Source organism: Grus americana, chromosome 25 (assembly GCF_028858705.1).
Source record: "Grus americana isolate bGruAme1 chromosome 25, bGruAme1.mat, whole genome shotgun sequence".
In the NCBI taxonomy this organism is placed as follows: domain Eukaryota; kingdom Metazoa; phylum Chordata; class Aves; order Gruiformes; family Gruidae; genus Grus; species Grus americana.
The window spans coordinates 7,229,087-7,255,904 of NC_072876.1; the positions used below are offsets into that span (position 1 = coordinate 7,229,087).

General features: G+C 48.7%; 3 protein-coding genes across 14 annotated transcripts in view; 2 read left to right on the forward strand and 1 right to left on the reverse strand.

The window, feature by feature from the left end:
• Positions 1-12,259, forward strand: part of BLTP3A (bridge-like lipid transfer protein family member 3A) — a 34,055-nt gene extending 21,796 nt beyond the window's left edge. For 2 of the 4 annotated variants that reach the window (XM_054803657.1, XM_054803658.1), the window contains 9 exons: positions 161-354; positions 1,071-2,611; positions 2,910-3,106; positions 3,636-3,787; positions 3,881-4,028; positions 4,978-5,249; positions 6,084-6,192; positions 6,753-6,868; positions 8,254-12,259. In XM_054803657.1, the coding sequence (XP_054659632.1) occupies positions 161-354; positions 1,071-2,611; positions 2,910-3,106; positions 3,636-3,787; positions 3,881-4,028; positions 4,978-5,249; positions 6,084-6,192; positions 6,753-6,868; positions 8,254-8,379 (2,855 nt within the window). In that variant the 3' untranslated portion in view covers positions 8,380-12,259. Of the gene's footprint in view, positions 1-160; positions 355-1,070; positions 2,612-2,909; positions 3,107-3,635; positions 3,788-3,880; positions 4,029-4,958; positions 5,250-6,083; positions 6,193-6,752; positions 6,869-8,253 lie in introns of those variants that run through there. The other 2 variants (XR_008574144.1, XM_054803659.1) reach the window with 2 other exon arrangements.
• TAF11 (TATA-box binding protein associated factor 11) lies at positions 9,477-15,188 on the reverse strand. 2 transcript variants are annotated; one of them, XM_054803661.1, is made up of 5 exons: positions 14,981-15,188; positions 14,753-14,892; positions 14,325-14,412; positions 13,765-13,861; positions 9,477-9,615 (listed from the first exon to the last, which is right to left on the reverse strand). In XM_054803661.1, the coding sequence occupies exons 1-5, from the start codon at positions 15,176-15,178 to the stop codon at positions 9,530-9,532; spliced, it is 609 nt and encodes a 202-aa protein (XP_054659636.1). In that variant the 5' UTR covers positions 15,179-15,188; the 3' UTR covers positions 9,477-9,529. The 2 variants fall into 2 exon arrangements, with proteins under 2 accessions (XP_054659636.1, XP_054659635.1); XM_054803660.1 differs by lacking the exon at positions 9,477-9,615 and adding an exon at positions 12,253-13,019.
• A 1,745-nt stretch (positions 15,189-16,933) lies between these two features.
• Positions 16,934-26,818, forward strand: part of ANKS1A (ankyrin repeat and sterile alpha motif domain containing 1A) — a 106,846-nt gene continuing 96,961 nt past the window's right edge. For 6 of the 8 annotated variants that reach the window (XM_054803514.1, XM_054803515.1, XM_054803517.1 and 3 more), the window contains exon 1: positions 16,934-17,161. In XM_054803514.1, coding sequence (XP_054659489.1) covers positions 16,956-17,161 — 206 coding nt within the window. In that variant the 5' untranslated portion in view covers positions 16,934-16,955. The remainder of the gene's footprint in view (positions 17,162-26,818) is intronic. The other 2 variants (XM_054803520.1, XM_054803519.1) reach the window with 1 other exon arrangement.

The window sequence follows — 26,818 nt, forward strand, 5'->3', positions numbered from 1 at the left end:
TGTGGTGCACCACAGCTTCTCCCTTTCATCAAGAGATCTGTCTTCCAGTGGGTGTCGGAGCCTTCTGCATTGGTGTTGTGCAGCTTATACACTGAGCTGGAGACCACCTGAAGGGCCTTTTCTACTATTATTAATCTGTCTCGATTCTGTTTCATTCTAGTTCCGTGCCCAAACCTGTATGTACAGCTGAATGGCCTGATGCTTACCCTGGATATAGCAAGCGTGCTCTGGATAAACCTCTTCTGTCTGGATCTTTATCGCAGCTTGGAGCAGTTCAAAGCCATCTACAAGCTGGAGGACTCAGGAAAGCATGATGAGCATGTTGATGTTCGACTGGATGGCTTCCGGCTGAAGGTACATTAATTTCCTTCCTTTCCTAGTCTTCAATGTTCTCTCCCTCCCTGTTGTGGAAGGAACATGAGACCAGGACATAGCTGGAGTCCAGAATGAGAAAACAAAACCTCTGCTTTTCTGTAACTTTTTTCTGTCTGCTACTTGTGTTAGTTTTGTTTTGATCTATGGGCAGTAAAACACGTGCTTGCGCTCTAGTCCAGAATAGGCAGGCAAGTCAGTACTTATGAAAACAGTTTCAAGGAGAAATTGATGGTTCAAGTAGTCAAAAGTTGTTTTCTGGCCTTTGGAAAGCACTTTGACTCTCCTGAGTCTGCTGCATTGATGTCTATGGTGTTTGTCACTGACTACCCTTGTTTAGTGGTTTTGTGAGGACACTTAAAGGCCTGAAAGTATAGTAAGTCCTTGCAGAGAAAGATCAAAGTGAATGTTGTACCTTGAGCTGCTACATAAGCCATGGATGGTAAAAGAACCTAAAATAAAACTCAGTTTAAATTCCCTTGTGTCTGATTCCTCTTCCCTGATTTGTAAATTTTATTTATTTTTTCAGATAGGGATAAATTGAGAGTCTAGTCCAGCTCTTGGGATTTTAGTAGAGACCAAGACTTCTCAATTGTCTATACATTCCACAGCTGCCCTTCCGTGTAAATGGCCAGCATAAGCCTCTGTTAATTTCCCTTCTCACCACTTTACTTGTAATGTCTTTCTCCTCTGCGTAGCTTAACATCCCTGTGGAGAAGAAAGTCACTGACCATCAAGATCGCCCACAGACACTCTGCATTTGCACGTCAGAGATGACTGCCACCAACACCCGCCATGCTCCCTTCTGTAGCTGTCAGGACCTCCAGAGCCTCTTCCGTAAATTTGCCAGTTCGGAATTCTTCCACTCCAGCTACACTAAGTTCCCAAGGTCTCAGGACAATTTTGGCCTCCTCCACACCCTTTTCTTGCGCCATGCGTATGAGGTGGATGATAGGCCTCAGAAGCATCCAGGCTTTCCCCAGCTACTACACAGAACCTCTGCCTCTGAAGATCTGTGGTCTATGAATTTCACTGAGATTTCCCTGGACTTTGAGGGGGCTGAAAGCTCAAAGGGCAGAGCCCTTAGCTTTATTGACCCTCTTCCCCTTTCCATTTGGGCCTGCCTTCCCAAGAGGTGGGGGCAAGCTCAGATATCTAAACGACAGGAATTAGCTGCCTCAGAGTTGAAAATCAAGCCTTCTGCCAGCTTTAGCAATCACTCCAAGAATGAGAACCTTTCCAGAGAACATGGGGTTTGTCAAAGATCAAAGACTGACCAGGATCTGAAGAACATCTGCAAGGCCCCAGAGACAATGGATGTCTTGGGAGAATCTGAATGCGAAGTTGATGATGGAGTAGATGATAAAGAGCTGGAAGCGTCTGCTGATATCCATGTCCTTGTGTCCTCATCTGTTCACGTCAAAGTTCGGCTCAACCACTACCAGTACTTGGTGCTGCTCAGGATGAAAGAAGTTCTGCAAATGCTACAGGAGCAGTTGGCCCAAGATACCCAGGAAGTGACTGGATCTCCTTTAGATCCCATGTCTGCTTGTGTAGGAGTTATGTTCCATAGTGCCGAAGTGGCCCTACTCATGAACCCTGCACCAGGCTCCGTCTTGGAACCCAGATCCCTTGACTCGGACACAACAAGCCTGATCGAGTCAGAGCTCTCACCTTCAGACAGCAAGGAGGGGCTGGCAGCTGAAGAGAAGGAGCTGAAATCAGAGACCAGTTCAGAGAAGGAAGTATGCAGTACCTCAGAGGCCCCAAAAGACAGTGGGATTGAAAATACAGGTACCAGTGTACTGCTGGAGAGACCCCCAAGATCTGCAAGTGATGGAGCTCTGAGTACAGCTCCATGTAGTAAGAGCATAGAGGAGAAAGGTTTGATAGAGGAAGCCCATGAAGCTGTGGAAGCCCTGGTTGCAGAAAAACCTGCAGAGACCAGCAGCCATCCTCAGAGCCCTCCTGCTCTCCCTGCTAGCCCAACCTCAGACACACAGCCCTTGGGGAGAGGAAACATTGCTCTCGATGGCCAGGCAGAACTCATCCCTTTGAAGAACATAGAGGTGGAGTTGTCTAGTGCACTGCATATCACAAAGGATGCCACGAAGGAAGCCCTGCACGTGACTATGGACCTCACCAAAGAAGCCATGTCTATAACAAAAGATGCTCTGAGCCTGAGCCGGGAGAAGATGACCTCCACCGTGCAGAAGATGCTCTCTCTCCCCCCAGCCAAGTGAGTGGGACATCCTCCTGTGCTTCGCAATAGCAGCAGCAAGGCTGCAGGGGAGGGGGGAAATGCAGGCTGACCGCTCCCTTTCTTTCCGTGTCATTTAAAGATAGGGTCCTATCATTAAAGATAGGTTAGATCTTCATCTCTTAGGGCTGGTCTAAGTACACTAAAGTCTGACTTGCAAGTGTTCAGAGTCTAGCCCAATATCTGTATAATCGGGAAGCTGAGCTGTTTATCACTTTGGTGGGGTTGGGGGTTTGTTTGTTTGTTTGTTTTTGGGTTTTTTTGTTTTTTTCTGTAGGGATTCTGTGCCCAAAGTAGAAGAGGGAGCAGTGACTCCAGGTGGGGGTGGCAGCAGCCGAATGCGTTTCTTCTCCATGAAGAGGACAGCATCCCAGCATTCCGTCGACACCACATCTGTGGATGGGAGCGGCCCTGAGGATGGGCTGTCTGTGGACAGCGATGGCAGTGATGGCTTTGTGATGCTCACAGATTCTGGTAACAAATGCTTGGCTTTATCCTCTCCCTCACTCTTATTTCACACTGGTGAATAGTTTTCTGCCAGGGGCAACTGAGTCATGCTGTGTTCGTATGGACCTCACTTGTGCCACTCCTTTTTGAAGGTCATGAGTAGTTCACCCACAGTGACTCTGCTTTTATGGGTGCCTTTTCTTTGAGATGAGTATAAATGAGTGGGGAGGGTCACCCCTGCGCATAACAATGGTGTTCTAAGGCATTTGACCGCACTAGAGCAAGGACTGTAAATGTGTGCAGGTGGGTGGATGGTGCAGAGCATTTAGGAAGGGTTTGGTAAGGGCTGGTTGGAAATAGGATACACAAAGCATTTCAGTGGGACGTCTTTCACTTCAGCTCTGTATTGCTTAAATTCATCTGAGGAGCTGGAGAGAGATCCCTAGAGGATGGTATAGGCTGATAGGCCCTGAGATTCAGGCAGATACTGACATCAGGACTTCTTAAAGCCAGAAAAAGAAACAGCATCCAGGAGTCGTTGTTACTTCCATTTCAGAACCCAGCCTGGACCCTCTTCCCTCAGGGCATCTTCCTCAGGTCCACAATGACATGGGCAGTAGAACAAGCCTGATGGCAGAGGATGAGGGTGGAGCGTCACCTGAAATAAACAGCTCAACTTCACAGAGTGAAGACCCCAGCCTTCAGCTGGTCAGAGTTCTGTTCCTTTTCACTCTATTTTTGTCTCTAAGTGAATCTGGTGGTGTTTGTTTTAGTAAGTGAGCTTGTCTCTTGCTGCTTCAGGTGTCTGTCCTCGTGTTGAAGATGAATGAGGTGAACTGTGGAATAGAAGCACGAGGTGAAGATTTGTCTGTTGCTGTACAAGTCATGAACGTGGTTCCAGAGCAACTGAACAATGTTGGAATGTGGCAGTATCTGCGTGGCTATCTGGGTAAGGCACTGGCTCTTGGACTCTGCTGCTTTTATAGCTGCACTTCTGTAACTGGCTTTTATACCTCAGGAAATATTCCATTTTAACTGGTACTTCAGTGCTAACATTTAGTGTATTTAGGATTGAATATGACTTGTGTGTGATGGAATGGGAATGCTAAGAATCTTTCTGTCAGTGGTTCAAATCTGGTATTTCAAAGATGTTTCCAAAATGCCTACACAGTCAAGCTCTATGGTGCCTAGTAAGCATCGACTGGGATTTTTTTAATTGCTGCTAGGATGCATGAAATTATTTAAAGGAGTGACTAAAGCTGGCTAGGGGAGCTCTGAAATTATTCCTGCCCTGAGAATAATGCTTCTGGGCCCGGGTACTTCCTCAGGGCTACATGGAAATTTTAAAAAAAAATCCAAAACCCAACCAACAAAAAAACCAAAAAAACCACCAAACACCACACCCCAAAAAACCAAACAAACAACCCAACTCCAACAAAATGAAACTGAAAGCAACTACAACCCAAAACTTCAGGTGAAAGCATGAGAAGTTCTTGGACCGTAACAGTAGTGCCTATGGCCACGAGGGGGCAAAGTGGAATACGAGATTGGGTAGTGTTGAGTGGAAGGACTGATCCGCTCTGGGGAGCAGAGTGGTGAGCTTGGTCAACTCCTGTATATGCAAAAGGCAGGCTAGTTTTAAAAGTGTGCTGAGATGGTGAGAGAGGGGGATGCGTTTGGGGGCTTAAACAGTCCAGTTCTGGAGTTGGTTCCTGTCATGTGGACTCTTAGTTGTTTGAATATTGGATTCATTTTACGTGAAGGATGATTTCAGACTGGTGTCATTATGAACTTGACTCCATTCTGCATCTGGACAGGAAGGGCTTTTCAAGATACCTATTTTGAGTTTATATCTTATTACTGATGCCATCTTCTGCAGTGAGATCTTTCTGCTACAGCTCTAGGAGATTCAGGTATAGAGAAGCCTTCAGTCCCTGAAGCTAGTAAGACCCAGCCAGAAGTGTGCTTACGTCTTGAAGTAGGACCTAATGCTGCTGTGCATTCACCACTTGCTGTTCAGAATGGCTTCCTTCATATGCTGGTCCACAGTTATACAGCAGAGCTCTTCATGTCCTTCCTCACCAACCTTGGCCCCTTTCTTGAGGATGAAATAATTCCAGAGGTGATCCCCATGGAGATAGAGGTTGTGGATACCAAAATCACGTTGAAGGTGAGTGTATGGGGAACCAAAGACGACGGTAGCCTGGGCAGGCCTTGCAAAATTCTGCTTAGGAGAGGATGCCGTGGGATTGCTATGGGCCTCTGTAGAGGTCCTGTTTTCCTGATACTGTCTTATTTTGCTTCTAAAAACTGTCTTAGGGATGAACAAGCAACACAATGGAATTGTTGAGTGATCAGATTGGGGAGGAATGGGAGCCTGACAGTCAGACTCTCTCCCCAGCTTTGCTGTCCTGTTTTGCAGACTCAAGGGAGAGAATTAAATACCTCTTCCTCCAAGTGCTTGTGTGAAATGGGAAATATTTGGCCTTTTCTGTAAGCATTTAGAGAACTACAGATTAAAAACAGGAGCAGTTTAGGAGCAGTGCACTGACAGAAGTTCTTGACTAAACCTTTTTGAAAGCAATGCTTGGGCTCCAGTGACAAGTAGGAACCTGTGTTGCTGCACAGCAGCATGAAAATCTCCAGGCTAAGGGATATTGGCTTTTTTTGGCTAAGGAATATTGGCTAGGGGTTTGAATCAGGAATTTATAGGATGACAACTGTGAGAGCAGCCTTCAGGGAGATGGTTGTGGGCCTCTCCTCAGCCTTTATTACGGACATGACAGAACTTTGTTCTGATCTGTGGGAGGGCTTTCTACACAGATTAAGACTACATGCAGCCTTGTCTGTGAAGCCAGGCTTTTTCATATGGTGGGTGACCTTGGTGAGCTCTGGCAGTGCTGCCAATTGGTAGTGCTAAGGCTGGGGGCAAGGGGAATCCTTTGCAGAGTTGCCAGAGCTGTCACAGCAGTTAATCTCTTCTCCGCTCTGTTTTTTTTTCCAGGATGACAGCCCCCGGGTATACCCTACCTCCCCTGGCCCTGTTCCTATCACCTTGGCAGTAGATCACGTCATTGTGAAGCGCAGAGATGATGGGGTGTTCTATCTAACAGGTCAGCAACATCTGGAAAATTATTTTATTCTTCCTTGGCACCCCCCAGGCTGTGCTGGAGACTGGAACTGAAATGGGATGGTTGCTGCTGGGAAGGATGGGCTCTGGTGTGTGAGCGGTCCCTGCGTCTGTTCTCTGCAGTCGCTCATACCAGAATGGACAAATAATCTTCTGTCTTCAGTGCAAGCACCCAGATCCTTTGACTTCTCTGCCGTCTTAATCTCTGGATGCATGTATTTCTGCCTCTCTACTTCTCGCTGCTTTTGTTGTTTTGTTTGGACAGCAAATTTGATACCTCAGGCAGAACAGGCTAATACCTAAAACAATGAACTGGCAGCCTGAATTCATGCCTGATGTTTCCTTGAGCTCACATGGTCAGGACAGACTACTGCTTCTTCCCTTGCTTTAGTTTCTCCATTTTAAAATGGGAATGAGATTTTTTTTTTTTCCCCCTCCCTGTTTAAAAAGAGAAAAATAAAAGAAGTTAAAGTTGTTCTTTTAGTCCTGAGAACCCTGTTGTATAGATGTCCACACCTGAATGTTTTCTGTGCTTCTTTCCAGCTCTGGAAGGGGAGGGCTCACGGAAACAGGAAAAACCTGTGTCAGTTCTTCAGGAACAGAAGGCCCCAGCGAAGTGTGTCTTGGCAGCCCTGGCAGCAGGAACCCGTGGGCTGCAGGTGAGTCACTGCTGCCTGTTGCTGTCCGGACAACTAGGTAGCTGGCAGTAGCCTGGAAAACTAAACCTTTTGTCTTCATGTGCTTGCAGCTACTGGGAGGTGTGGTGTGTGGCAGGTAGGGAGTGCGCACACAAGCAGCCTGTACCTCCTTTTCCAGGCATTCTGAGAAGTAAGGATACCTTGCCCAATGTAAACTCTCTTCTTCCCTTTCAGAAATGTGTTGGTTTTGGTTTTTGGTTTTTTTTCTGATTGGCTCCATCTTCCCACTGTGTCCAGTTCCTTGTTAGAAAAACAGTAATTGGGAGGATCCCACAAAGAAAAAGATGTTTTGCCAGAGTAGTCTTACAGGATGTTTCAGGTTGCTTAAAGGTTCTGCTATTTACTTTGAACTTTCTTTCCATTTTGATCCATATATCTGGAATTCAGATGACTGGTTTATTTTTAAAAATGTCCTGTTCTCTAATTATACTTCCTGTTTGATGCCAGATCTACTTAGTAAATTGATCACTTGCTATGGAAAAATACATATTAAGGGAGCAATGTGGCGACTGACAGAACTGGACAGGGTCTTCAGATTCTGTTCGTTAGTTGGTGACACATCACTTCATTTCTCATCTTTCTCTTTTCCATTTAGTGCAGGGAATTTCTCTTCTTCCCATTTTATAGCATCTTGTGAAACAGGACCCTGACTAGAACTGGAGCCCGTAAGCATCACGGTAGCTTAGCATCAGTTTATTTTCTGATGTTATTGAACTTAATAGGAACAAACGCAAAGGCTAAATTCTTGAGGAAAGCTATTTTTGAGAGCCCAGGGTAAAAAAAAAACCTGTCCTGTGCCATGAAACTGCAGTGGGATCTCCCTAGCAATGTTTGAGGACAGAAATTACTTTGTTCGTGGAGACCAGAAATAGGAATGCCAGGCATCTGCTTGCTCCAGCTATCATCTTAATTTTAACAAATCTTTAGAGGTGTATCAGGACCCCTTATAAAAGAAGAATGCAGATCAGAGCCCAATTCCCCCCCCCCCCTTTCTTTGTATAGTTATCTTCAGCCAGAATCAGCTAGCTGCTTTGCAGGAAAAAACTTTGTTCCTATGCCTAGAAATGTGAAGGGAAGTCTTGAGAGAAAACAGTCGTTAGCCAGCCATCACTGGCAGCCTGAGCTGACGCTAATAACAGGTATGGAAGTCAGCAGTTGGCGAGTATTCCTGCAACTCAATCTGGGTCACGTTGTCAGTGAGCTTTGTGCAGTTGTGTCACATAGTGGAATTAATCTCAAAAGTTCCTGTTTTGGTTTTCCTCTGAGCAGATCGGTGTAGCCAGATCTGCCCTGCTGCTTACCTTTGGGAACTCCTGGTTTGTTTTTTCTCTGTTTGTCTCTTGTAGTTAAAGGAAGTGCCAGAGTTGCAAAGGGAGCTTCAGACCATGAAAATAGCCCTTGCAGAAGCCAACATGGACAAGGCTCGCCTTCTGCAGGAAATTAGGAAATACAATCCCCTCTTCCAGCTTTGACAGTGAAGGCGCAGGCTGCAGCTGCTCAGGAGGAGTGGAGACCACCACCAGCACTAAGGCGGCTAGTTTGATTATATTGCTGCTAAACAGGTCAACCTCCTGGAGACTGATCGCCTTGAAGAATGGAAGCCAACTGCGATTGCAAAATGAACTTGAAAGTAGGAGAAAGGAAGGAAGGCCTGGCTGAGCAACAGGGAAGGAATGAGGAGGAGTTATTTGTTTGCAGCCACTTTCCTCTGTCCTGGCAGTATGGTGCTGCCTCTGTCACTGAACCAGAGCAGTGTTCAGCCTACAAACAAAAGGTCACAAGTTTTTTGGGGGGACACCCCATGTCTCTTCACCCGTGGGTGGTAGCAGCAGTGTGCTTTCAGCCCGCACCTTGTATGGCAACATCTAGAGATGGTCCATGTTGGGGTTTCTGCTGCTTTCAACCTTAGCGTTCTTGCCCAATCATGCATGCCAAAGGACACAGGAAAAGGAGAGTAGTTACTTCACATCAGGAGTGGTATGGCAGAAAATATTGCTCAGAGCTCTGATGTGAAAACGTGTGTACTATCACATGAAAAACAGAAACATAGGAGGTCCGTGGGTGTGGGAGATGCAGAAGGGATTTCCCCTGGTGGAGTAAGGGGGCTATAGCTCACTATTCCCTCAAGAACAGGGTCAGGATAGTAAAGAACACTGTCAGACTTCCTTTTCCACCTGTAATTTGTTGTGTCAAGACAGAATCGGTAGCATATTAGACTTAGTCTAGTTCATTCTCATTTAATCCTGCAATGTTTGGCTTTATTGATGCACAAACACAAAGGAATTAATTTATTTCATTACAAAGCACTGTTTAACCTTTCTTATTTTTACTGTCAAAGAACAGGGGTGAAGGAAGTCAGTTAAATCACGGAATGAGACGAGTTGTGCATTTTCTTTGGGATGTGTGCTGTCCTCAAACCATTGTACGCCAGGGTCTCACCAGTGAGGAGAGGGAGAGCAGTACTGGCCACACAAGGAAATAGCCGCCTGCATTTCTACACGGTCGTGTATTTTTATTAGCACTGAGCTCGTGCCTGGTCTTTAATGTCTTTTAAGAGGCTTGTTGGTGTGTGGGTCAGGAGAAGGGTGCTGGCCAGGCCCCCTTGGTTGGAGGCTCACGCTGTTAACTGCTCACTATGGGGTGGAGATGAAACAGTAGCTGCTGGGTTGAGCATGGTTTGTATTCTCGCCTTTTCTGGAGCTGCTTCCCTGAAAAGGAAGAAGTGTCTGTGGTCAGCGACTGACTTAATTTATAAAGAAATAGCCTCTACAAGTGTGGAGGGCAAAAAAGAAAACCCTAGTAAAATATGAAGTAAACACTAATTTTAAAAAGTGTAAAAGGAAATGTTATTCATGGACTGCAAGAACCAAATCCACTCGAGAAGATAAACTGGTACGTGGTTTCTTTGCTCTACTAGTCCTGGCAATCCATGGTCCATGTGCTGAAGAGGGAAGCAGCCATGAGAAGCTGTTCCAGAGGAGAATTTGTTCTGTGTTCTGGTACAGAAGGGGGTGACTCTGAGCCCCCTCTGTGTTAGGAACACCCATTCCCTCCCATTACACACGGTGTCTTTACTGTGTGCAGAGGGGTTTTTTTAATCTTATTTCAAACTTTTGATTTGCATTTTTCCAGAAGCATTTTTTGTTTGTGTAAATGTACCGTTTCTGATGCACAGGCTTTTTCGTGCATGTAAACCAGGTAGCAATTGCCACACAGTAAGTATTAGGAAAAGTGACAGATTATATGTGATTCTCCTTTATTAATCAGATGAAAACTTCACTTGTCTATAAAGGTTAGGTAAACCTTATTTGTGGTTTTTAGCTGAACACACTCCCCAAAACTGTAATAGTTTTTTTTTTTCTATGTAAGCATTACTCCACTGAAATTAGTTTAGCTAAAGTAATACAAGATATGAATCCTGCTCACTGTGCAAGGACCAGCTTCTGATTTATAAGCCATGATGAGTTGAGGCCTGGAAACTACACAAAAGCAAGCAAATAACTTGGGAGTTCAGTTTGTTTTTTCCTACCATGCTCTTATGTACTTGTCCCTTTGCCCAGCTCTGGAGCTGTTGAACACTTCCCCTTAACAGGCACTCCTGCGATCATTTTAGTTCTTTAGCTCGAGGGGAAGCAGGGACATGTTTACAGCGCTAGGCTAGATGTGGAGGCACTGCTGTCTGTGGTTTGCGGAGAGCCGAGTGAATTCCTTGTGGTTGTTAGCTTTTGCTTTGAAAAAAGAGGGTATGTAAGAGAAGGGATGGTGATTAAAACAACTGTCACTCTTAGATCATCATCTTAATTCTGTGTTTGACTCCGTTAGACTGAAAGTAGCTTTGAATACCGTGTTGGATTTAGTCCTTGTTCGCTAGGTTTGAACGGCCAGCCTCGGGGCAGGCTGTGCTGCTGGAGGCCAGTGCTTCTGCCATGGTCTCACTGACTGGTGCCTGCCCAGATACGACAGCGAGAGCCTGACCTTCCTTCCAGAACCTCCGCAAGCACGCAGAGATGAATTACAAGGAGGAGTACTGGCCTTTGCAGACGCATGGGAGCCGAGCTGCAGGAGGCTTTGTGCTCGCCACCCACTTAGCCTGGGCTAGCTCCGATGTCTGGATGCTGTGACTCCCGCCAGCTGCTTTCCCTCCTTCACAGGAGAGGATCGCTCCTCCTCGTCCCTGTGAGACAAGCTTGTTGTTTTCTCTGGAGCACGTTCTGCACCCTGTCCCCTGTTCATGCGGCCTTTGACAGGACAGATTTGTGCTGCTGCTTGTAATGGAAAGTGTACTAGAGCAGCCTGTCAGGCATGTTCGCAGAGGAAAATGCACTTTAACTTTTTAGGTGTCAGCGGGCATTTCCTTCACCAATACTGCCTCGTGCATAGAATTCAGAAACAAAAGCAGAGGTTCTGAAATGCAAATTATCTTCTGTAGTAAATAAAACTCTTGCTGTGAGCAGCTCTCCTAGCAAGAGAGAAAGGAGGTAACAAAGCATCTGTGTACCTAGACAAACCTATATGCCAACAGCTCACTGTAAGTACCATTATGAACTGCACAAAGCCCGCGCAAGCGGAAGTTGAACTTTGTTTAGTCAAACCTTTGTGCTTCTGTGCTTGCTCCCTCTTCCTGTGTGAAGCGAGAAATATAAGAATGCTTGCCTTAGGTGGAATGCAATGGTATTCTTTCTTTTTACTCACTAATTGCTTGAAAATGGGAGGTTTCTTTCTTCTCTTTCAAATTTTTCATGACTTTTTGAGTAGGTGTCCGGCTTCATCTCCAGCCAGCTTGGGAAATGAGTAGGGTGCAAAGGGTTTCCTCAGATGTGGTGCCTACTTGCAGTGTCGCATAACTCCTTACCACTCCCTCCCACATGTGCAGACTGAATGGAGCTGGGGCCAAGTTGTTTCCAGCAAATTTCTTGCTCCAGCAACTCAAGTCAACTGATTTTGTTGAAGAATTAAAGCACTTGTATTATTTTAAGTACCAGTAGAGCGTACTGTTTAACAAAACCCACCTCCTTGCTACAGGGTGTATGTGTGGGAGGACAAAAACTCCTCTGTCTCCACTGATGATGGTTAGCAAAGTTTTATTTAAGGACTCTTTCTAATTTATGATGAGAGCCACCTTTAACCTTTGTGTAACTACAGCACAATTACCCAGGAAGAGCATGTGACCTTGGCATCTCTTGCATTGAGTTAGAAGCAGCATGCTCACTCTAGGTCCAGGTGGGTAATGTGCAAGTCTGAACTTGAATTTGAGTTTTAGGCAGTATTGGAACTTTGTTGCAGTATATTTCCACTCATGCATTTATTGGTTCTATGAACCATGAAAAGAAATTAAACTTGTTAACCTCCTTACAGGCTTGTGGGTGGTTTTTTTTTTCCTCCCCTTTCCCTTCCCAATTGTCCTGTTTTCTAGACAGCTCCATAAAACTGCCTTTGGGAAGACCAGCTGAGCGATGACTTCAGCCCATCAGCTTTCAGCAAGTTTCCTTCCTTATGCTAATGGAACAAAACATGCCTGAGGCAAGGCAAAGCTTCAGGAACATGTCGGGGTTGGTTGAGACAGATCATCGTGTTACGTTCCCCCTGCTCTGAATCACACACAATTACACAATTAGCATTTCCCAGCAAGACTAAGAATACAATAACAAGTTTAATGTACAAAAAAAGACACACTACTGTACACAGACACCACCAGCAGAAAGTATGATGCTGGTGGGTGAATACACTGAAGCCTTTGAACATCACTGTCCCTGTGCTGTTGAAGTGGAGGAGCCCAAGGCTCTGCCTCAGGGATTTGGCTCCTGCCCGCTTCTGCGCAGCACTGACCAGCCAGGCTTCAGCAGCGACAGCAGGAGACCTCCCTGCAGCCACTAAGGCTGCACACAACACTCCCCCAGGAGCTTCAGCCTCGTAGCTTTGCTGTCACTGTTGTGAGGTTTACAACCGAAACCTTGTTTTAACTTGTCTTCTCTTGGGATGCTTCAGTGGAAGATGATCTTCTTATATTTGGAATTGGGGATCTGTCCTCGGGACTTGAGCCTCCTGACTGCCTCTCGCATGTGTTTGGGCTGCAGAGGCGGCAGTTCCCCCCACTTCTCACACACATCCAGCGCTACACAACAGACACCAGAGAGTTCACGTGAGCAGGACAGCCAAGCTTTGCCAGTCTCCTACTGTTTGAGCTTTAATTTTAAAGGCAAGAGGTACCATTTTTGTTTAGGGTTTACAGGTCACATTTTGTTAATATACCAGAATGAAACTGCTTTGGGTGCTTCTCTGGCTGAAAGAAAAGTCAGTCCTAGGGGCACCAATACTGGACCAGAGTTAACTGCTTTTTAAGCCACTCAGCTGCTACAGACTATGCTGGTTTGTAGAAGAACTTGTGATGTTAAACCTTCTGCTCTAAAGCCACCCCCAGGCTGGGTGGTGGTTTGGGGTGGTTGTGTACAGCAGTGACAGGAAGTACGACCTACAGCGGGCTTACAGTTCTTCTCTGTCACTTACAGTAGGTATCATCCACGCCTCCTGCCAAGGACACAAAGCAATCAACAGCAGCAGCGTAGCTGCCTATCCAAACCGCCTGAGGCGGAACACAGCACTGCAGAGACAGCAGCAGTAAAACTGCATCACCCCGGTAACGGTGATCCCGGCACGTATAGGCCACGTTTCCTGTGACAAGTCTATAGGAACTGGTTGGCATCAAACCCAGCACAGCCTCCTCCAGCCCACGCAGGGCAGGGACACAGCCAGGTCAGCTCCCACACACTGACCCATCTTGGCTCACATCCTTCTGCTCCGAGCAATGAATTTACCCTGTATTCTTAACTTTTTAGTCAACAATAACATTTGCCACTCACCTTCCTCCACCACCTCCCCAACAAAGACCTTGGAAATGCCAGACATGGCAATAACCACATTCTGAGAGACGGAGGTGCCGGTGATGGACTGGATCAGCTGCACAAGCAGAGAAGGACAGTCAGCTGAGTGAGCCACACACATTTTAGCTCCTATTTAGCATTTTGAGCCTGTTAAATATCAGCCAACAGCTAACAAAATGCTTTAGAATTAGGTCCTACAGCTTTGGGCACATGCCGGCTGACAAGGTTTTAGCTTATGCTCATTCAGCCACAGACCAGCACTAGCAATTACATTTCCCTGTTACCTCATGGCCCCCAGCTCACCGTTGTGTAAGATGAGCTCCTATTTACACCGCGTAAGTCGTGCGAGGGCACCGAGCTAGGCCGTAACGGGATAAGCCACTCTGAGGACAACGGGCTCAGCCACAGGGGCTGAGATGCAGCTGGAAGAGGACACAGCACTGGGCCAGCTTGGGTTGTACAAGGCCTAGGCACAACCACAGCCAGGCTTAGTGAGGCTCAGCTCAGGCTTCTGTAGCAAAGCATTATTGAAGTCATACCCGTTTAATAGCAGCTTTGGGGAAAGCAGACCGGCGATACATCTCATAACGATTCAACTGTTCTTCAGAAAAGGAAGAGACCAGTATTCTGGAGTGGAGAGAATTGGTCATTGGCAACAAAAATAAAAGTCTGAAGCTCTTCAGGCTGCTACAAGCGCCCTGCAAAGCCCTTCCACCACCCTAAGCCTCCTGCAGGGCAAACAGAGCTGGGAAGGTGGTGCTCCATGGTGCTCAGGTTTATAATGCCAAATGGCTGGGCCCGTTTGGGAGGGGGGGACGTGGGATGGAGCTACAGACACCGTTAACCAGGCATTTATAAACCGATTAACCGATCACAGCAGTTTCCAGCAGCAAACCCCACACAGCATGCAGTGCCCTCCCGAGCACCAGCCTCCCCAGGCGCTGCTGCCCGGCGCCCCGGCACTCACTGCATCTTCTGGATCTCGTCCTCGTCCACTTTGTGCTTCTTCTCCTTCCGCTCCTTCAGCTCCAGCTTCACCTTCTTGGCCGCGGACGGCTGCAGGTTGGGGTCCTCCCCGTCCACGGCCTCCCCCTCCGCGTTCCTCACCTGGGAGAGAGCGCAGCGCTCGGCTCGGCGGCCCCACAGCCCGGCTGGGCCCCGCTCCCCCCTCACAGCGAGCCCGGCCCGGCCTCACCTCCCCGTCCGGCGCCTCCGCCTTGGGCTCGCCGCCCCCGCCAGCCTCTCCCGCCTCGCCCTCGCCTGCCGCCTCCGCGGCCGCCGGCTCCTCCTCCGCCGCTCCGCCATCCCCCGAGGGGGACGAGGCCGCGGGCGGCGGCTCCTGGTCGGCGGCGGCCCCGAGCTCCTCCCGGGCCTCTTCCCCCGGGTCCGCCATCGCCTCCCGCAGCGACGTCGCCTCCTGATGACGTAGCGCTGCGGCTGCTGCCAAGGCCGCGCCTTTCCGGCGGCGGGGCGGGGCCTGTCGCCAAGGCAACGGGCCTGCGGCGGTGGGTGAGGCGTGAGGCCGGGCTGGGGGAACTGCGGTGGGGGAGCTAGGGGGGCTGGGCCGGGGGTGCCCAGGGGAGATGGTGTGGGGCCGGGAGGTGAGGGAGGGCTGGGCCGGGGGTGCCCAGGGGAGATGTGGGGCCGGGGGGTGAGGGAGGGCCCTGCGGGGAGCCGGGCTGGCGGCTGCAGTGGGGAGGGAGGCCGGGGGCCAGGCAGGTCCCTTCAGCTCTGGGGGACTTTTACGTAGAAAACAGAGAAAAAACTGGATATTAAAAAGGAGACGCGCTACAGTGGGGCAGGTCGGGACCCACAGCTCAGTCTCTGAGCCCAGATCGAAGTTACCAACAAGCCAGACCTCCTCGAGGTATCGCTGTGGGTTTCCCGCTGATTTTGTGTGTTGGAAGCAGGGATGGGTTTGGCTGACACAGCCCTTCTGCAGTGTTTCCTTCTGACAGGTCCCTCTCTGGGAGCTGGGAGCGAGGGTCGGGCTGGGCACGGTGTGGAGAAGCCCCGGTGCCCATGTCCCTGTCTGCCCCAGCCCCTCCTCGGCCTCTGGATCCTCACCCTGCTGCTTTGTTTCTTGGTTCATTATGCTGCAAAGCAGGACAGACTGTGGTAACCCACTTCACAGGGCTGCAGGATTCATTCCGGCATACAAAATCCTGGAATGCCTTTGGTAAAAGCTGCCTAATACATTAAATTTCCAGCAGCGCCTTTAGGCATCCTGCTCCTGGGGGAGGTTTGGTGGTTCCTAGCCCCCTGGCATGGAGGTAACGCTGCATGTGGGGTCCCAAACGAACCCTGGGGGCGTGAAGCTGGCGGTGCTTTAGCTGGATGCTGAGGCTGTGATCCCCTGTGTGTGTGTGTGGCACAACACGAGATCAGGATGAGCTCCCGTCACCTCCCTCAAGCGTGAACCGGGCTGGAATGGGCTTCCCTGCACACGGGTGTTGAAAACTGCCCGAGTCAACCTCTGCAAATCAGCCCTAGCTGTGTGTTAGGGCTGATACAATTAATATTATGTCCAAATGAACCATTTGGCCGGATTTGAATTATTTTTTATGCCAGCTTAAAGCATTATACAGTGGATAACTGCTTCTAACCGTTTCACTTCCCGGTGCAGACTGATCCTCAGCGTGCAATGCAAAACACCGCGCCTCCCCGAAAACTTCCCTGTGGGAAAAAAGCTGTGAAATTACCCATGAATATTCATCCTCCCGATAAATACACAGAGGGGAAACCCTGGCAAAGATATTCCTCCTTTATATACATCCTCCTTTATATACGTTTCTCTTTTATATGCGTCCCTCCTGTGTATACGTCCCTGGGCTAACGCCCGTGTGTGTTTTGCGTCTGGCTCCTCCAGCGTATTAGAAATTTGGGAGATGGGATTTGACCAAAACCCACTCATTTCACCCTGAAGCACGAGTCCAAATCCCAAGTTTATATTATTAGCGCGTTCAACGAATAAAATCAACTAAAACGAGCCAAAAAATAAGGGTTTATTGAAAGAACAACTCGGGGGCGGGGCCTGAGGGGAGGGGAGGGGCCTGAGGCCCCGCCCCCCATCAGGCCCCGCCCCCTCGGGCCCCGCCCCGGAAAGACCGCTCGGGGGGCGTGGCTTGGCGGGAGGCGGTGGCGGCGGGCGGCGGCGGCCGGGCCGGGCCATGGGGAAGGAGCAGGAGCTGCTTGAGGCCGCCCGTACCGGGAACCTGCCCGCCGTGGAGAAGCTGTTATCGGGGAAACGTCTCAGCTCCGGTTTCGGTGGCTCCGGGGGGGGAGGAGGAGGCGGAGGAGGCGGCTCTGGGGGGGGAGGCGGCGGAGGAGGCAGCGGGAGCGGCGGTGTGGGGCACCCGCTGTCCAGTCTCCTCAGGTGAGTGCGGCCTGTGGGGGGGGTATGGGGTTGTGGGAGTGGGAGTGGGGCTCAGGGCTGGGGGGGGGCTGTAGGGCCGGAGGGAGAAGAGGTAGGGGGTATGGGGAGGGGGCTGTGGGCCTCTTGGGCAAGGGGGAGGCTGTATGGGCTCGGGGGGCTGTGGGGCAGGAGGTGGGGAGGGCAGGGAGAGCCTTATTGGGGCCCAGGAGGTGGGGTCTGTGGGGATTTAGAGTTGGGGGGTGTGGGGATGGGGTGCTGTAGGGGCAAGGAGCTGGAAGAGGTGCCTGGGGAGGTTCGGGGTCACGGGGAAGGGGACGGTGTGCATAGGGCTGGGGGGGCTGCAGGGCCATGCGCAGGAGATGGGGGGCTGTGGGGCTTGGAGGGCTGTGGGGCAGGTAGGGGGAATGAGCTTTTGGGGTGTTGTAGGGCTGTGGGGCAGGGAGGGAGCATGGAGCTATGGGGTCATGTTGATACCCTATTGATAGGGGCTGGGACTGGAGCAGGCAGGAGGTGTGGGGATGGGGTCTGTAGGGGTGTGGGGCTAGAAGGCATGAGCTAGGGGTTGTGGGGCAGGGGCTGCGGGGGATTGAGGGGTTGTATGGCAGAGAGGCAGTGGTGGGGGTTTGGAGGTGCTCTTGGGGTGGGGTGTGTGGGATAAGGGGATGTTTGAGGTCCCTGGGGCTCAGCAGTGTGGGCCGGAGCCCTGTGGGACACAGATGTGGGCTGCAGCACTGCAGATGTGGAGGGACTGAGGCAGCCAGTCCCCTGGGGGTCTGGGCCAGTGTGGGCCGAAGGAGGAGGCCTGTTGGAGGGGAACTGAGGGCCAAGAGGACGGGATGAGACATAGCAGTGGGCTGTGATGGATGTGGGGTGCACAGGGGGTGTGAGGATGGGCTGGGGGAGCCCTGAGGGTTTGGTGCTGCTGAGGGATCAGGAGGCCGTAGCGGTGGGGGCTGGCGGCGGAGCCCCTCAGGCTCGCGTGCCCCTCGACAAGGAGCCGCAGGGCCGGCAGGCTGGGAAAGGAGAGGAGGCTGGCTGGGGCGGGTGCTTCCAGGGCTGGGTGCTGCCCGGTGGTGGTGTGTCCCCTGGGACTCGGACTGCTGCAGGCTATGGGCTTGTGGATGCTGCTGGTTACCTGACTGCAGACTAGTGTAACTGGGAAAATGTGATGCGTTTGGAGAAAGACTCCGGGTCAGGGTGCTAGCAGAGGCTGCTGACTCTGAAGGCAGGATGTGCGAGCGCTGCTGGGTGAATTTACTGTGGCAGATGTGCAGCTGGGTGTTCGGCAAGGCGTCCCCTCGCTGCTCTTGCTCTGTGCACGCTCACCCTTCCTCAGTAATTTTCATGGCTTGCAGTAATACTCCTCTGCTATGGTTCTCGAATCGGTGGTGCCTGGTGGGGTTTGGGGCTTGGCTGCGCTGTGCTGGGGGCTGCACAAGCAGATGGAGGGCACAGTCATTTGCTTTAGCATTGAAAGTACGGTGCTGTGTGATTTGCTCTGTTTTGAAGCTCTTAGACCTTTGTTAGGTTTTTTTTCTCCTCCCCTTTTTCTCGTCATCTCCCAAGGAAACCACTTGCTGGTGTGTTTTTTGAGTTGCAGCTTTTTACCATTTTAGCTTCTCTGCTGGAAATGCTGGTGTTCTGTTCCCTGAGCAACTGGTTTATACTGGGGCAGGGGGAGGAGATTTGAGTCCAGACCTGAGTGACACTGTCGCTGCACGACCTGACTATTTAGAGGAATATGACTTGCCCATTTGTGGCCAAATTGGATCTATTTTTCCTTTCACATAACCTTATTGGAAATCTGCTGTTGCACATTGAGCTGAATGGCAGAGACCTGCTGACATGGAGAGCTTGTGCTTTCCCAGTGTGTACATTTGCTTCTCTGAAATGTAAATCTGCTCTTGGGTCGAACTTTATTCTTCCATTTTAATATATTAAACACTCTGAGCCCTTGTTTCGAGTGGGAAATTGCTCTGACCACTTCAGGCTTGTCTGCATTAGAAGATGGATGTACTCGTGGGGTGTTTAGATAAAGTGGAGAGGGTCAGTGAGTTAAATACACACCACGAGTGTTATCAGCCTCTTGTTCTAACAGCTCGGCTGCACTTTTCGACAATGTGTGGTGATGACGGTGACCTTCCCCCCCCAAGACAATGGCTTGTGATACCAGCTGATTTGTGGAGTGGGCAGGCTGTTTGACGTCTGATCAGTTAGTATGATTTTTCACATGTAAAGGTGCTTTTGTGTGTAGACGGGTATCTGCAGGATGGTGAATGTAACAGCTGTCATTCATAGCTTCTGTGTTCATTAACTTGTCTTTAAATGTCTGTCAGTTGACACTATAATGATCCCTTTCTCCCACCAAACTTCCCAATCCTTGAACCTTTTTCTGTCTGCCGCTGAGTTGCACTCAGGCTTTCTGCATGTTCCTGATGGTGGTTCTCGTTCTGGCAGCGTGTTGGTGTGTTCAGAGTGTTGGGAGTCATTGCAGCACATTGTTAACTTGCTGTGTGAAATCTGCTGCAGCGTCCCTGCATTGACAAGAGTTTGCATGCACGTGTCTGAAATTGTTTGGGGAGCAGCTGGGACAAGCCAGGCAATGTTCAAAACTGTTGCTTTCTGTAGTGCAGGCTCAGTCTGAGTGATTGTTTAGCGTCCCAGTGTGCCTATGAGATGGCTCCGAGAGGTACAAGCTCTGCTGAGAGGTTTATTACAGTAGCAAATGTACTCCTTCGTGTCCCCTTAGTGCAGCAGCAAAACATTGGATTTTGGGGACTGAGTTTCCAAAAATGTAGCTAGACTAAGTTTCAAAGTGGCCTTAGTGTATCGGAGAAGAAATTTGGGCAAATGTCTTCTGCCTGTGTGCCGCCCTGTCTCTGTGGTCTGTTTTCGCTCTGCAAAGTGTGAATTTAACTCTTGTCCCTGGTGCCAAGCCTGATTACTGACTTCTTTGCTCATCTCTTGAGGTGCACTGTTCCTCCGGAGCACCTTTGCCTGCGGTTTCTCTGCTTCCCGGGGGCAGGGAGGATGTCGCAGTAAGTTCTCCACAGCAGGCATGGTACTTAATTATAGCTAACATTGCCTTTCTGTATTCCTTTAAAAATAACTACAAGGGTTTGGAAACAGGAAATGTGAAATTTTGTCTGCCTTGACACTTCATGGAAAGTTGAATATTGGTAAATTAAAGGGACCTGATGGTGTGGGAGGAAAGGGAAAAGAGTCTGTGCAGTGTCCACCCCAGCAATCCCTGTCTTCTGTGGAGTACAGCATCCAAAGGTGTGCAACAGGTCAAGAACGACTTTGGAATAACTTTAAAGTTGAAGGGTTTTCTTTTAAATCTTATCCTTATATCTTGATATTTTTTTCCCCTAATGATGAGTAGATGCATTTTCTAAATTAAAACCAGTAAATATGGACTGGACATGTGCCAAGAGAAAGTCGCAGTGCCAGTTAAGCGGAAGCATTAATGAAAGAAGTGAGTTGATGGAGAAGGCTAAGGTGCTTCGGCTGGTGGCTAGTTGTCAAGGCTCTGCAGTGCAGGAAAGCTGCTTAAACAATAGATGTCTTCAGTTCTGGTAGGTAAAGAAATCACAAAATAGGTATCTGGAGCAGAGATTTAGTTTCTTGTATGTATGATAAAGCTGTATCTGAGAGAATTTAGGTTAAAAACCTTTTTAATTGAGATTTGGGAGTGTTTAGAAAAGGAAATAAGACTGCTTTAGTCCTTGCTCAGAAGTGGGTCCTGCTGCAAGCTTCTGGCAAAAAGGACCTTGTGCCTTTTATAACAGCCAAACACAATTTCATAGTTGGGCACCTGTGAAAAGCACCTCTGACACCTATGTAACTGCTTTGCAAGACTGCAGGCAGCCTGCAAGATGAGAGGATGGCCGGAGTTGATGGGGTAGGGGTCTGCATCAACGGGAGAGAAAAGACAGAGTACTTTAATTTTTGGGATGTGTGTGCTGTGGGAAACTTGACCTTTACCAACACTGGAACGTGGGAACTTTTCTAATTAAGGGCTTCCTCAGTTTGGTGGAGAAGCCCATGGTCAGTCCTGTATGTTTCATGTTTTTCCCTTCCTCAAACAACTGTTGGCAGCCTTCCTCTTTTTGTGCAGTCATTTTGATTCCTGATCCTGCTGAAGCTGCTCACATACTTAAAGATATCTCCTGATAAGGGAGCTGCTAAGCTGTCCTCCGCCCCCTGAAGCTCCTTCCAAGAGCAGGGTCATAAATGCTTGGCTGGGCCGGCACAACTCCCTTGTTCCTTCCTCCGTGTGATTTCAGGTCTCTTTGACGTCAGCGTGGCATTTAGTTCCCTTTTTTTTAAGTCTCACTGTTAGGACTACCTGTTCTCAAAAGACCATCTCCTCTTCTGAGGTACTAGTCCCAGCTTTTTCTGTGCAGTTCTGCAGCGTTTCAGACTTCTCAAAAATATAGTTTTGGATTAGGTACAAAACGGGCATTTCCTGGAAGAAACAAAGGTGTTTGTGGGCACGGTGCGGGAAGCTGCACTCTCACAATTACACCTGGTAAGTGTTTGTGTTGAGCTGGCACACGAATCGTTCTGTGCCTGCCTTTTTTTTTTTTCTTTTTTTTACAAAGAGAGCAAATGCTGGTCCATAAAGTCATAGAAGATGTCCCCGGCAGTAAATTCTGTGGTACGTGTTGGTTTATCACATAAACTTAACTGCCCACCATGTTTATTAGAATTGAAATGTGAACTTTGTCAAGGTCTGAGGCTTTCGTAATTCCTGCTTAGATCACTGAGCTGAGCCCTCTGAGTGTGGCAGACGTGCACAAACTCCAAACGAAATCACCAATTTCTGCAGGTAAGCAGGAAGCAAGATGTGATAGACCGTGATAAGCCAAACGAAGAAGGAAATGCAAAGAGAGAATTAAAGCCTCTCCCTAGGGGGTGAATTTGTAACACTAAAAATGTTAGGCAGGAAAATAAACCCCAGCGGAAAGCTGATATGAAGCAGAGAAGGCAAACGGCAGGTTGAGGTACTAGGAAGGATACAGGGAAGATGAGAAGCAGTAGAGGAGACGGAGATGGGTTTCTGGTTTTTGCCAAAGCAGATGGTGGGGCTTACAAAGAGGTGGTGGCTTGCCAGGGTTTGGGGGAGGCTTGGCTCCGTGCTGCCGTCCACGCAGCCTCCAGGATCATCTCATGTAACGTGATCACTGGGATCCGTTCAGGACCTGGAAATCTGCTGAAAACCTGGTCCAGGGGTCTGATGTGGATCTCCACTCCTTGATCCTGCTGCTTCATTTTCAGAACATATCTTGTATAGCACAGGCAAAAGCATTTCTTGTAGATCAGTGAGCATCTAGAGGTAAAATCAACTTAATGTTAACACAGCTTAATGCTTATAAGCAAAAGCAAGTCCAGAAATTAGTAATGCTTTGTGAATCCATGCGATTTCTTGGGGGTTTGGGGGCACTTCTGCACAGAGGCTGCAGAATTTGGATTTTTTTTTAAATTTTTTTTTACTGCTTCACTGTGAAGTTAAAGGCAGGAAGCAACAAAACAATCTGTGGCCTGAAATATCAAGCTGCATTCAGTAGGTTTTGCCAGTAGCAGTAAGGGATGAATTGTGTTAAAGCCAAATCTGCAGAAAAAGCTTTTTATTTTCATCTATTGATGTGAAAAGACTGGATCTTTGTTGACGAGAGGGGAAACTGAGGCTGCTGTTGAGCCCCAGATTGCATATGTAATCTTCTGTAAGTGTATCAAGGAAAACCTCTGCTGTGAATTAGGACTTTTTTGTATACATCTGTTGTGGCAAAGGGTTCGGTTGTTGCTTCACGGAAGCCACAGCAAGTGTTCTAGTCAATTTGCAGCAGTTACTACTGGTGAGTATTTTGTTTGGTTTAGGAAATGACATGGTGTAATGACTGAACACTTAAAGTAGCTTCAAATAGTCCAAATGTGGTTAGGAATAGAAAAATTATTTCTATTTAAAAAAAAAGGGGGGGGGGGGTAATATTTGTTCTTATGCAGCTGGGTGATTTAAAGAAATTATTTGTTAGTGCTACACATTCTCCCGGCAGTCTGAGGGTCCGGCTGCAGCCTCTCTGCTGTGTTTCCATCAGGAAGGGAGGTCCCGCAGGGATGGTGCAGGTGGCTGGGGGAAAAGGCATCGCCCCGTACATAGTAGAAAAAACTGTTGTGTGTCTGCTCCTTCACAGGTGTGTTGTTATCGCATTACGTGTGGCCAGGTCTTGTGTAAGTGGCGAGTACTGCAGCGTTTGGCTGAGATAGTGGCGGGGAACAGCAGCGAGGCTCCAAGGTCCGGGCTTCCAGGATTGTGTAAAGGCACAAACAAAATATTTCTGTATCTTCCCCCAGTGAAAAGGAAATTGCTCTTGGGTATTTTTCATAAAACAGGGCTGTATTAGAAATCATTGTTGGGTCTTTCGCTTGGTGCTGTGATTAATAATCTCGCCCACTTTTAAACTGTCTTCTATTCCACACCCTACCGTGCAAACAGCTAAGCAGGACAGATCTCTCTTTAATTAGATACCTGAATGCTGGTATTGCTAAGAGTGTTAGTGCCACAGGCGTTAGGTGTGCACCGGCTCTTTTTCTGTGAATTGTTTTCTAAGCACTTTTTAAATAATTCAGGAAGGCTGCAATTATTGGCAGTGACTCTGAAGCGTTTTGTATCTGTGTGATCTAATTCAGCTTTGGAAAGTTTTATTTGCTTGCTTTGGTCAGCATGATTCTGTGATTAGGGTTGTGTCTGGGGAGGACTGGGTTTTTCTTGCCATAAACTTGCTGTGGGACCTCACAGAAGTGATGTTAGCTGTACCCTGCTTTGCTCACCTAAGCCACGGATAATACCTGTTTTCATCTGTAGAGGAGGACTTGGTTTTTATGTAGCACCCAGGGCTTGCTTGGACTGCACATGAAAATTGTTGCATAGGTGGCTTCCCTTTCTGTGAAATTCCCTTGGGAGAGTTTTGTCCGGCTTCCTTCCAGACACGCTGTGTGCAGTCCGAAGTTTCCATGCCATGCATGCAGAGGGCAGCGACCTGGTGCTGCCTGGTTTGGTTGGCAGAAAGGATGGTGAGAAGTTGGAGAGAGGTGCAGCAGTGCTGTGGGGGGTGTGTAAGAGCTGAATTAAATGGGTAAGGAGTTGCGAGATGATGTGAATCAATTGAAGTGGCGCAGCCTTCCAGCAAAATGCTCCAAGCGCAGCACGTCGGATAGGAATCTCTCTGTTAACTCTGAGTAAAAGTGTCTTAACTGTTTGTGTAGGCAGTGACTCAAAATCTCTGTGACTGATTAATCTAACATTGGCTCTATAATGTAGGTGGGTGTCCAGGCTGGGCCGAATTCTTCTGGCTATTGACCTCCCATCAGTCTTTACCCACATGTCGAGTCCTCTGGTGTCCTGGGACTTGCTCTCTTGGGAGTGCCAACGTGTTTATGTCAGACAAAGGATGAGAACGCATTAGCTTAATTTTCCTTTTGCTTCGAGAGTTTCTCAGCAGTCTGTTTTGAAGTGCCGAACAGGTTTTGGAAATATCCATATGCTTATACAGCTAACCTCAAATACTCCGTGGGCTAAGACATGGCGTGAGGAGTTTTAGGTGGGTCAGGTTGTGTTGAGGATACTGAGGGCGTCAGAACCCAGCCAGTTATTGCCCGCTGACAGATGCCAGGATTTAAATAGCTGCAGTGTCCCCATGCATTGCAGGGCACTGGGGCCAGAGCAGAGCCGAGGAGGCTGGGCTCCCAGGCTGTTTTTCCAATTGCTAGGTTACGCTCCTTCCCAGGAGCATCACTTTACGGCTTTTAGCGTTCACAGGGCTCACATAAGATTTGTGCTCTGCCCCGTCATAGGAAGAACAGTGAGATGCATCCATGACATGCAGTTTACTTATTTTCCATGCCCTGGACAAGACTGGCTCAAGAGCTGGCTGGAGTATCCTAAACAGCTGTGAGAAGCCTGAGGACCAAGAAGGTGGTTTGTGTTTGGGGTGCCCACAGGAGTGGTTTGAGCTCGGCAGTGATGGTGTAGTTAAAATGCCAGGTGCAGTCTTGAAATTTGCATCTTGAAGACTTTAGTGCTCGCTTCCCTGACGCTGGAATTAGCAGCAACATCCAGCTTGTTTGTGCAGGGGGATTTCTCTGTGTTTACCTTCATGGCAGAGTGGATGCTCGTGAGACTTGAGTGGACTGAGTGGATGTTTGTGAGATTCCCTGATGGCTTTTTGATCTGTAAACCCCAACTTCTTATCCTATTGAGCTTCATGTAGGAATTTCAGGACCAAAACCACAGCTATGTATGTAAACAAATATGGGATATTTGAGCAACGAAATACTGACATTTCCATAGCCTCGTTCCTCTCTACTGTTGTCTGCAGTCCTGAAACTGAAGAAGTGTTGCTGCAGATTTGAGTACATCCAGAGCACACTGTGTTTCAAAGGCAGCAGCTACGAAGAGTTCAGCTGAACCCTGAATGTTTAGCAAATGGGTTTTGGCACTAAATAAAGAACTTTGAAGGTTACGACTAAGCTTGTCCAGCAGTTAGTTGCTGAGAGCGGTGGTCTTGTCCTCCCCCATTTTCTTTCCCTGATATTTGCGTTGTTGAGTGGCTGTGCCAGAGTGAATCACTCCCAGCTGGCTGATCTAACAGAAAACTTTTGTTTCATGAGGCTGCACAGTTCCTAGGTCCAATAGGAGGGAAATGGCAGAAACCTGCAGGTGACGATACGGAGGAACAGGATCTCCCCTTCCCTTTTGCTTGGAGAGCAGTTGTCCTGCCGCAGTTCTCTGTGTGCAGTAATTTGTATCTGCGTATGGACTGCCTAAATAGCATGTGGTTATGGGAGTGGAGCTGCTCAACTCGGTGAGGTGGGTCCTACGCTACTCTGGCTGATTAAGGCTGTTTGGCAAGGAATTGAACTTTCTCAAGATGAATGTATGAAACAGTGTTTGATATATTAGGAGTAGCTGAGCCAAGAAACAGTGTTCATCCAGTGGTTTGGTTTATTTTAATGTAATGCATTGTTTTACTGAGATTGAAGGAAAGCAAGCAGGGTATAAAGGAATAAGTGAAAGATGTGATACACAATAGAGGGAATACATACAGATTACACCTGTGTTCATCCAGACCAAAAGGGAAAGGCCCCTCCCAGCTGCACTTGGACAAGGGTAAGACAAGTTCCTGGAGGCTGAGCGTCTTACATTGCAGCAACTGGAGGGGCTGCTTCGCTGACTAGCACCAGATAACGCGTTAATGCCTCGACTCCCATGTGAGCCCTTCGCCTTTCGTGAGGAGCTTACACTGAGCCAAGTTCAGCTTGCATGTGCAGCTCTTTGTGGGGACTCGAAGAAGACGATCCTTCTGCCCTCACAGAGAGTGCTTGACATCTGGTGGGTGCTCTGCACTGAGGGTGGGTGAGCTTTCCTGTGGGTGCTCTACTGAGTTTTCCTAGCATGTCCGTGGTCTTCCAGGCTGTGCCATCCGCTCCTCTGCTCTTTTCCGCTCCACAGATACAGGTCCATCTCAGTAATGCTCTGGCTATGGGACTCGTTTCAAGGTGAAGTGTCCTCTTGAAATGAAGAAGGTGCCCTTGAATAAGGGTAATGGCTGTTTCCTCGTGTCATTGACACCAGGTCCTGTCTGATGCCAAGAT

Excerpts from the sequence above, each read along its gene's own strand:
- TAF11 (XM_054803660.1), bottom strand. The coding sequence starts at position 15,178 with ATGGCGGACCCGGGGGAAGAGGCCCGGGAGGAGCTCGGGGCCGCCGCC. Across the intron at positions 14,893-14,980 it reads CGGAGGCGCCGGACGGGGAG|GTGAGGAACGCGGAGGGGGA; the intron begins GTGAGGCCGGGC and ends GCTCTCTCCCAG. Across the intron at positions 14,413-14,752 it reads GACGAGATCCAGAAGATGCA|AATACTGGTCTCTTCCTTTT; the intron begins GTGAGTGCCGGG and ends TCTCCACTCCAG.